Source organism: Protopterus annectens, chromosome 16.part0, assembly GCF_019279795.1.
Source record: "Protopterus annectens isolate FY-2018-M chromosome 16.part0, PAN1.0, whole genome shotgun sequence".
Taxonomy (NCBI): domain Eukaryota; kingdom Metazoa; phylum Chordata; order Ceratodontiformes; family Protopteridae; genus Protopterus; species Protopterus annectens.
Window position 1 is genome coordinate 10,281,415 of NC_056750.1, and position 10,000 is coordinate 10,291,414.

The 10,000-nt window shown below is 37.7% G+C and overlaps 1 protein-coding gene across 3 annotated transcripts in view; it reads left to right on the forward strand.

Moving 5' to 3' along the window:
- RALGDS (ral guanine nucleotide dissociation stimulator) overlaps positions 1-10,000 on the forward strand; it is a 1,010,677-nt gene that overhangs the window by 999,282 nt on the left and 1,395 nt on the right. For all 3 annotated transcript variants that reach the window (XM_044058282.1, XM_044058281.1, XM_044058283.1), the window contains exons 17-18: positions 92-206; positions 9,673-10,000. The exon at positions 9,673-10,000 is cut by the window's right edge and continues 1,395 nt beyond it. In XM_044058282.1, the coding sequence (XP_043914217.1) occupies positions 92-206; positions 9,673-9,848 (291 nt within the window). In that variant the 3' untranslated portion in view covers positions 9,849-10,000. The remainder of the gene's footprint in view (positions 1-91; positions 207-9,672) is intronic.

Here is a 10,000-nt window from a genome sequence, read left to right on the forward strand (position 1 = left end):
ATTTTAATTTCTAGAACATAGTTTTATATTTTATTGGCAATGGCGAGTGTTGTAGTGGTTGCTTATAGCACTTTGTTTTTGTGTTTCATAGGTAACGAGTCAGGATAAGACTCCTGTGGTTATAAGAAAGGCCATGGCAAAACACAATCTAGACACTGACCGACCTGAAGAATATGAACTGGTACAGATCATCTCTGAGGAAAAAGGTGCGTACACTTCTCAGTTCCAGTGTTCTAGGGCTTGCATTTGAGTGACGAAATAAAGAACATGGCTGTTTATTAGTAAAAAATAAATATGTTTGTTAAACTGAAAGTTATGATTTTAGGCATTATAGAATACATTTCATGGAATAAGAGATGACAAGCTGTTAATAATGTGAACATTTTAAGCATCTAGCAGTAATAGTCAAGTGGAATTAATAATGCTTCATCCAGAATGCTTAAAATTACATATTACAAATCAGAAAACTCATTTAATAAAGATAATAGCTAAAATCAGAATTATTAAATATCTTGACATAACATATGAATACAATTTGAAATGTAGTGTCTTAATTTAATAAAGTTGAATATATTTCAGAATTAAGTCAGTTGAAAAGTATATATATATATATATATATATATATATATATATATATATATATATATATATATATATATTCCAATGTCACACAACAGTTGATAAAAAGCAAACTCCACTATCAGCAAAAGTAATTTCAGCAAACACACTGCTGCTTTTGCATTCACCAGAATTGCAGTGATGAGATGACGTGCTCCCAGTATATCAAGTGCCATGATGCATATGTTAAGTGCATCCATACATTTTAGGGGGGCAATATCACGATTGTTTGGTGAGTTTTGATAAATATATTGCAAAATTTTAATTTCTAGAACATAGTTTTATATTTTATTGGCAATGGCGAGTGTTGTAGTGGTTGCTTATAGCACTTTGTTTTTGTGTTTCATAGGTAACGAGTCAGGATAAGACTCCTGTGGTTATAAGAAAGGCCATGGCAAAACACAATCTAGACACTGACCGACCTGAAGAATATGAACTGGTACAGATCATCTCTGAGGAAAAAGGTGCGTACACTTCTCAGTTCCAGTGTTCTAGGGCTTGCATTTGAGTGACGAAATAAAGAACATGGCTGTTTATTAGTAAAAAATAAATATGTTTGTTAAACTGAAAGTTATGATTTTAGGCATTATAGAATACATTTCACGGAATAAAAGATGACAAGCTGTTAATAATGTGAACATTTTAAGCATCTAGCAGTAATAGTCAAGTGGAATTAATAATGCTTCATCCAGAATGCTTAAACGTACATATTACAAATCAGAAAACTCATTTAATAAAGATAATAAGCTAAAAATCAGAATTATTAAATATCTTGACATAACATATGAATACAATTTGAAATGTAGTGTCTTAATTTAATAAAGTTGAATATATTTCAGAATTAAGTCAGTTGAAAAGTAACTGTAGAATAAACGTTTCAATAAAATACGTATAAGAGCTATAATTGTGGAGGGGATTCCAAAACGCACCAAAGACATTGGGGTGCAGAGGCTGTATAGGGTGAGTAAGTCAAAAACAAAATGGCATGTAGCACTAAGACAGGCAGTGAACTGCAGTATGCAGGAGTGTGATGACCAAAACTGAGGGCACCCAGGGTAACAGCCGTTATAGTACTACTGGTAGGTAGTGAAACATGATGATAGATTTGAATATCGTTAGGGAGGAGATGGTGACAAGAGAACCACTGAGGCAGGTTGTAGTGCCTGTTAAAGAGGTGCACATTGGAGGAAATTACTTAACAGATCACTGGAGGCAGCTTATGTCAGTTTGGATACCCAGAAGTGCCACTGCCCCTTCCCATATCTGTTGCTCAGTATTAGAGGTAGATAGAGGCAGCTTGGGGTACCAGTTCCTGTGTTGCCCTGTAAGGTGCAGTTCAAACAGAGAGGCTCATTTTGTGCACCAGAATTGTTTGAGTATCATTACTTTTTGTCAGCACCTTGCATTATGTCACTACTCTGATAAACTACAGCTGCTTTAAGTTTTATGAATGGATATCACAGTGGGTTGTACGGTGGTCCGTAAGTAGTGGAACCATATGTCCAAGTTACTAAAGCACTAGATATGGGGATGGAACCCATGTTAGTGGATGACATATACCTGAATGTCTATGCATATGTTGTATTCTGCATGCATAAATGATTAAACTACATCGTGTATAATGGGGTCTGTGTTACAGTGAGGAAGTGTCGGGAAACATTTGGACATTTACGGCACACATATGCTTTTTATACCACTTTTGTTCTCCTGACACATGTATGTTGATGCTTACATCAGAGCTCTACCTGTAAATGGTAGCTTGAATAATAATACCAGAACTTCTACTCTGCCTTGTATCAGATGGGAGCATTCTGAACTGTAAACCAAAACATATTGACATTTTCTGGATAATTTGCATCCACAACAATGCACCAAACATTGCTTTTCTTGCAGTTAGCTAATGGATGCTGTGAGCTGAACTGAAAACAGATTTTCTGCTGCTTGACCCAGGCATGATCCCTTGGCATTGCACGCCATGTTTCTGCATCTTGCATGATGTAATTGTGTATGTAAAAGTCCTGACAAGCAGAGTGTACATACATGTGCATGTTCCTTGCTTAAAACCTGGACTATAACTAATGAGAATACAGTGGCTATATCTACATTTTTCTTTGGCCTAGGTAGTTAAGAAAGAATCTAAACATGTAAGGCAAATCTATTTTACATCTAGTAATATTTCCGTGGCCAAGAAGATGCCAGTTAATGAATCTTTAAAGCAAAATGTAAGGCATAAGACAGATTTAAGTAATATGAACCAGGAACTAGGTATACGCAAACTGATGCAGGAAATCAGAGATACCTAAACTGCTGGTTTAAATGGCTGAGTTGGGGAAGGAAACTAACACTTGAAAGGTGGATGAAGGAATGTAGAAGACGTGAGAGACTTGAGTGGAAAGGCGTTGTACAGTTTATGACAAATGTTGTCACACAAACTCTTATTATTTGTGCTACTAGAGTCATGACAAGAAGGAGGAGGGGCAGGTTAATGGTTGCTCTGAGAACTTTTTCAAAATTAAACACGGACACCATTCCCTACCACATGACCCTCCTGGTGAGAAACCATGCAGTGGTGTACAAACAAGGTTTGTCATCCGCAATTTGCATTTTTATCTGGGTTTTACACTTTATGTATGGGCATCACCTACCTGTGATTCAAATGTTTAGGACAAGTGGTCCAATCATTTTGCTGCAGGTCCTATTTTTAAGTCGTTGGACAGGTAGTTGCTGGCATATAAATGCATTTTGGCACAATATACATAAGGTAGTAAATGTCTACTTTTATTATCTAACTGTCTTTCTTATTGAGTTGCCTTGGTTGGTGCTAAATCCTCGTTGACAGTAATGCTGATTACAGGAGTAGCATGAGGGGATCTGTACCACAGATAATGCCTAGGGGCTGCTTGCCACAGATAATGCCCAGGGGGTGTGTACCACAGACAATGCCCACCAAATAATTGTAAAGAAATGTTTGTGTTTGGTATCTTGCACAATGGACTGGTATTCAAACAAAAGACTGTCTGTGTCCCTCAAGCTTGTTACTTGCTGGGATAGGCTACGACTCCCCACAACAGTGATGTGAATAGAGCAGGTAGGAGGTATTGGAAAATTATTGAATATGTTTAGGTCTGTGTTTATCAGTATCTGTTACAGCTTTTTAATGATGGGACTTGTGATGCCCCTGCACTGGCTGTGTAATCAAGAAGACTCAATCTTCACCAATAGCACCAGTGAGGGACGTACACAATGGGAGGATAACAAGTACACACACAGTAAAGTACAATTTCCCTTAAGAACACGCAGAGACCACAGTCAGTCTGGGAATGGTTTCTCCTTCTTTCTCCAGATCCCCAATAAGAGTCCCCACTGGCACAGCTGTAGGGTTAAGATCTCAGCCAAGTGGCCAAGCTAAGACCTCCAGCACCCTCTCTGTCCAACCAGTGCTTTGTGTCTCTGCCCAAGTAGCTAACTCAAACACACTGAGATTTGATTGATATCTAAATCACACACACACACACACACACACACACACACACACACACACACACACACACACACACACACACACACACACACACACACCTAGGAAAGGCTGGCACAGGTTTACTAGCTATCCCCCTTCTGCCCAGACTATAAGGTAGTAATCACTGCCACCAACCACCCTTTATCAGCTACTATAAGGCCCTTCCCAAAGGGTGCCCACTCTTAATGTGTAATTTACTGTTATGCAAATAGTAAGTGTGACCAAGGCCAAGGCTATTTAGGAGTTGCCTATACAGTGTCACCAAATACATATGCAAGTATTCTAAGAGCTTAGATATTACTAAACAAACCAGCCGCAATTAAAAGGTTTAAATATATTTAATAATAAATAATAAAAGAGCAAGACAGTACTCTAACTCAACACAGTGACAACAGAGCTCAGAATCACAGGAAATATTTTAAAACAACATTGCAGGACACTCTCAAATAAATACAGAAAACATCTAAATTAATCCTTTCTATTTTCCTATTAAAATAAATCACTTTTCCCTAAGTCTTACTTACAGACAGCACACAGGCAGAAGTGCTGATGAGTGAATGTTTCTAGATCCAAAACAAGATACAAAATGCTCAGTCTCTGAGAAAGTTCCAAAATTAATATCAAAACATTACTGCTGGGTCATCACTCTTTGTTACCTGCCTTCAGTTCCCAGGCTAACAGAAACCAACATCTCTGTGTCAAAAATACTTCTGTCTCAGAAGTGCAGCCACTAGGAAGTCACAGAGCAATAAAACACTTCACATTTTAAACCTATTAATTATTTCTGTTTCAAGACAATGGGAAAACCCCTAGCTCTAGACATTGTGTCTCCTTGCTGCACTGAAACTAACTTTTTTGTAGCATATTATAAAGCACTTAATTTCAACTTATTTTCTTAAAGTTTTGTAAGTTAACTCTGTATGTTCCAGCTTCTACCAATAAAATATACATTTGCAGAGGCATATAGCTTACATCCATTTCTGTTCTTTCCTAATAGGGTACACTGTGGTTACATTCTTGAAGCTCAGTACATAACATACAGTGCTCTTACATTTGTAAGACAAGCCTATGAATCATATCACTATTCACAAATCACATTTGATTATTTACAGAATTCCAGACAGCTGGACTGACAACGTCACATCTCTATACAAATCATATTAATATTTTCAAGTGACATACAACTAGTTATAAAATTCCAGATAGCTGGACTGGCAGTATTTCCCTGATGTCACAGGACTTGTGGGGTGAGAAGGAGGTACTAAGTGACCATTAACTTAAACACATTTAATTCCGAAATGGTAATTTTGACATTGTGTCTTTCATATTTTATCTTTAGGTAGACATAAAAGTAACTTTATTGTATTCCATTTTGGTTAGTAGAAATGTTTGCAGTCCTTTATAAAAGTGGGAGTTTTGTTTTCTAGAGTTTTCCCCTCTGAAGGACTGAAAAGCAATAAAGGATAAGTAGAAGAGATGTTCAATTCCACTTTATAGCTTCCCGTAAGTTCGGGTTCAGCTATCTGCTTTTTACAGCCTAGTTCAACTTTCTAGATGTCTTTTGGTTCTTTAGAAACCATTGCACCTGTTTGTATTGAATTAAGCAAATAATTTGCTGAAAAAATACTCAGTTGTTTTGCAATCCTTATCTCCTACAGCACTTGTTTATCTGCTCAGATATTTTTTTCTTTGTATTCCGATTTTCTGTATATGGGCCTATCCCTTGATATTTGCAGATACTTACAAAATAAAAGAAAGTAAGTAGACTAGAGCACATTGATTCACCAGAGTAGGTGTATCAGTAAATTCAACATGAATTTTATTAGGCACAACTTCAGAAGTTGAGTGGTTAATGGTAAGAAAAAAAAAGATGTGGGAAAGTTGAGTGCTGAGAGGGTGGGAGTGAGATTATGAAATTACTAACAAATTCTCAGAGGGGGGTAGTCATTGATACGGGCTGATAGTAGGAAATGTTTATTACCAGACATAGTGATAAGAGGATTGTCACAGAGCAATGTGTTGAATCTGTGTTTTTACCACTGTGTGTTCCTGAAAAGTTGAATTTGTAGCAAGTTTCATCTTTGCGGACAGCAGCCAAATGAAGAGTAGTAGTTGTTGATGATGCTGGATGGCTGGGACTGCAGGGGGCTGTGTCCATTAGCTTGAATGGTCAGGGATATGGCGGTTATGGTTCAATTCTGTAGGAGTTCATTGTAGCTCACTTTAAATCAAAGCATGACACAGTTTGAAAGGAATTAGCTAGAGAGCCTTGGAAAAGCAAAAGACCTAGAATTCTGCAGTGTGCAGGAATCAGGCTGTACTACCAACCAGAGCATGGGGAATCGCAATAGAAAATCATCAGTAATAAGGAAGAGAGTGCTTACCTTATACAGGTATTTCGTCACCTAGTGACCATTTGCCATGCTGTCAACTGGGCCTGCAGAGGTATGTTATATAGCTGGAAGGATTAAAGGAAAACTCCTTATCCTACAGTTTAATTCAGTCTTAGTCTGATTTTCTCCCTACAATATGATTACAGTACTGTTTAGGTACCTGAAACCTGCTTGTACCTTATGAAACTTTCATTTCCTTACTTTGGTATCAAAGAAAGGGAAAGACCACCCACTTTTTTAAAGCGTAACGTCTCACATGAGTTGCAGAGGAATTTGTCTACACTTGCATGACATACCACAGGCGCAGAGAAATTTGTAGTCAGGAGCTCAGACTGCTGCAAGTAACACAGGGAGGTGTGAAACTGTTTTCTGTTGTCTTTACTGCAGAGAGAGAACTTACACTGATTTACATCGGCCATGCTTTTTAGAGCTAAACAGAGCACTTAAATCAGCCAGTGGTTCAAAGGCAGTTGTCACCTCTTTTGACAAATTCATATAAGCAGCATCACAGTATTGAAATGCTAAGGTTTAAACTTTAAATGTTTGTTGTTTATACTACTTTACATTTTAAGATTACTTGAATGCGGTGTCAGAGATGCCTGTGGCATTTAGAGAAAAGTCGGAATATATTTTTTCTTGTAATTTTTGTAAAGTATCAGCACATTTACCAAAGTTTAGGGAAGGAGCTGCAATTCACCTTGGACTACAAAAAGATACTTTGAACAAAGGCCTGCAATTTAGCAAATATTTTGCTTGCTCATAGGTTCATAGGTAGGTACTAGGCTATCGGCCCTAGGGCCCATACAAGCCTAGCCAAATAATGTACCCTGGCTTTCGCCATCCAAGAAAATTATTTTCCTGTGCCCCTGTCGAGCAGAGCCGCAGAAGTGATCCCCGAGGTGAATTTCCCATTTCCCATCCAATCATCAAGATTTTTCTTGAAGAGTGCTAATGAGGAGCTCTGTTTGACATAGATAGGTATTCTGTTCCAGAGTATGGGAAGTCTCTGGGACAGGAATCTATCCCTCCAGCATGTTCTGTTTATTGTGGTGACAAGGTTTAGGTCCCTAGAGCATGTAGCTGGGAGGGATTGGGATTTCTTTAAGTGGAGCATGTCCAACAGCTCTGGGTTTGACATAGCTTTGTATGTTAGGCAGAGATCGCCCCTGAGTAGGCGATATGCGATGGAGTAAAGCTGTAGTTTTTTGAGACGGTCTGCATAGGGCATCTGTTTGAGGCCAGTAATCCTCTTTGTGAGGTATTTCTGTGGTCTTTCCAGTTGTAGATGTCTTGTGAGGTGCATACCAAAAGGGGCTTTGTACTCTATAATGGGTCTAATGACTGATGAGTAGAGGGGAACAATGACCTCTTTTTTTCTGGATGAGAATCCTTTTGTGATGACATGAGCCACGTAGAAGGATTTCCTGACCACTGTGGCGATGTGATTTATCAAAGGAAAGACTGCTGTCCACCTGTGTCCCAAGGTCTCTTATCACATTTTAGGCATTAAGTAGGCTACCAACTATGTGGTAGTTCATGGGTACAGAGTTTTTACCAAAGGGGATGACAATACAGTTTTTGGCATTGAGCTTTAGGCCATGGCTTTGACACCAGGTATCTGTCTCAGTGAAGCCCTTTTGTAGTTTGTCCACATCGTTAGGAGTTTCGATTATGGCTCCTAGTTTGCAGTCATCTGCAGCTGTATAATTCTTTAGTATACTGTAAAACAAGCCCTGAGACAACACAAATGAGGGCCATTGCAAGAAATAAAAAAAGCAGTCTTGTTACAGATGGTATATACAATGACAGTGACTGACACTAATCCCGTTATATGTCAGTGGCATGGGAATACATCAGTACTTCCTTATATCTAACGTGACTCATATAAGGCAGACTTGAAATGGATTATGGGAAAGAGAAAAGATTGCAGAAATATAAGATTATGTTGCTATGTCAAGCCCCATTGACAACCATTTTGCAGAAAACATTAAAATTCTCTAAGAAGCAGAGTGATTTTGAGATGTTAAATTAGCTCAGAGAAAGTAGATAGGGTGAAAAAGTAGATTTTTTAGTTCTAAGGTAGAGTTTTCCTTTAAGCATATAATTTACAGTAAGATCTAGTAATTTTATGGTATGACTTATGATATAAAGGAAAGTTTAATACAGCAGATGTGTATCATGTGGAGGAATGAAGGAATTACATTTTGAATGAGGCTTACAATGAAAAACAAGAAGCAAAAATGAAAATAGAGGTGATCTTGCAGTTGAGACAGTGTTGCAGTGAAATTGCACAAGTTTCTTTTTGGGAAAATAATTCACAAAATAGCCAAGCTAACAGTTCAGAGAAATGGGCATATGAAGTACTGGTTCTTAGCAATATTCAAGTCATGATGGAGTTGAAAAAGAATACATGATATGTTGGGGATTTATAGGAGGGGGTAGCCGCACAGTGAGATCAACAGCTGTAACAGATACATAGCATTCCTAGCAACTTTCACACACATTGGAAGTCTTGCTTTGGGGAAACTTTTAAAAGGATTAATGGGCAGAAAACTGTGAAATAAACTAGATGCAGAACTACCGTCACATTTTAAATGGAAGATTTTTTATTGCATTTCTTGGAATGTTACCAGCTCCACAAATAAAGAAAAATAAAGTAATTATGGCAGAAAATGATCAAGTCAAATGTTAGCATTGTAATACCTCATTTCTTAATTGTAGAACCCATACCATGTATAGGAATTTGCTGCTCAAAATTTATTTCTTGAGTGTTGTGACTGCTTTTTCAGTACTGAGTCTTATATTCTGCATCCTTGAGTCATTCCTTATGTTAAACAATTTATACTTGTAAATTAAAGGCCAACATTTCCTGTTAGGTAAACTGCATTGATTTCTTACAAAGTCTCTCCTTCAGTCGGAAAATCTTCTGCAGTGATCTGAAGCTTTTTCTTGTGTTGTTGTGCATGCATATTTTGCCAGTACATATATTTCACTTCTGCACTGTTGTCTTGTTAGATGAAGATTTTTTAAATGCATTTTGCCTGAAAAAAAAAAAAAAGAAAGAAAGAAATGTTCCTAACTTAAGCAAACCTTGTTCTTTATGGGAAAGTCAGAACTAACATGTTGAAAATTCTCTTACAGAATTAAAAATACCGGACAATGCCAATGTGTTCTATGCCATGAACTCTACTGCCAATTATGACTTTATCCTGAAGAGGAGGGGTTATTCCAAAGGAGCTAAAACGAAACCCGTCTCCAGTTCCACCCTCCCACGGATGAAACAGAAGGGCCTAAAGATCGCCAAAGGCATCTTCTAATTACTGGAACACTTCAGAAATGAACTTACAGTGGTGACACTACTATATTTCTTTAACCAGTATTGACCAGAGAAAAAAATGTGCAATAATAGCTGCTCAAAAGCTATGAAGGTCAGAACTGTGGAACAGCACTTAAAAGCAAATGTTTAATG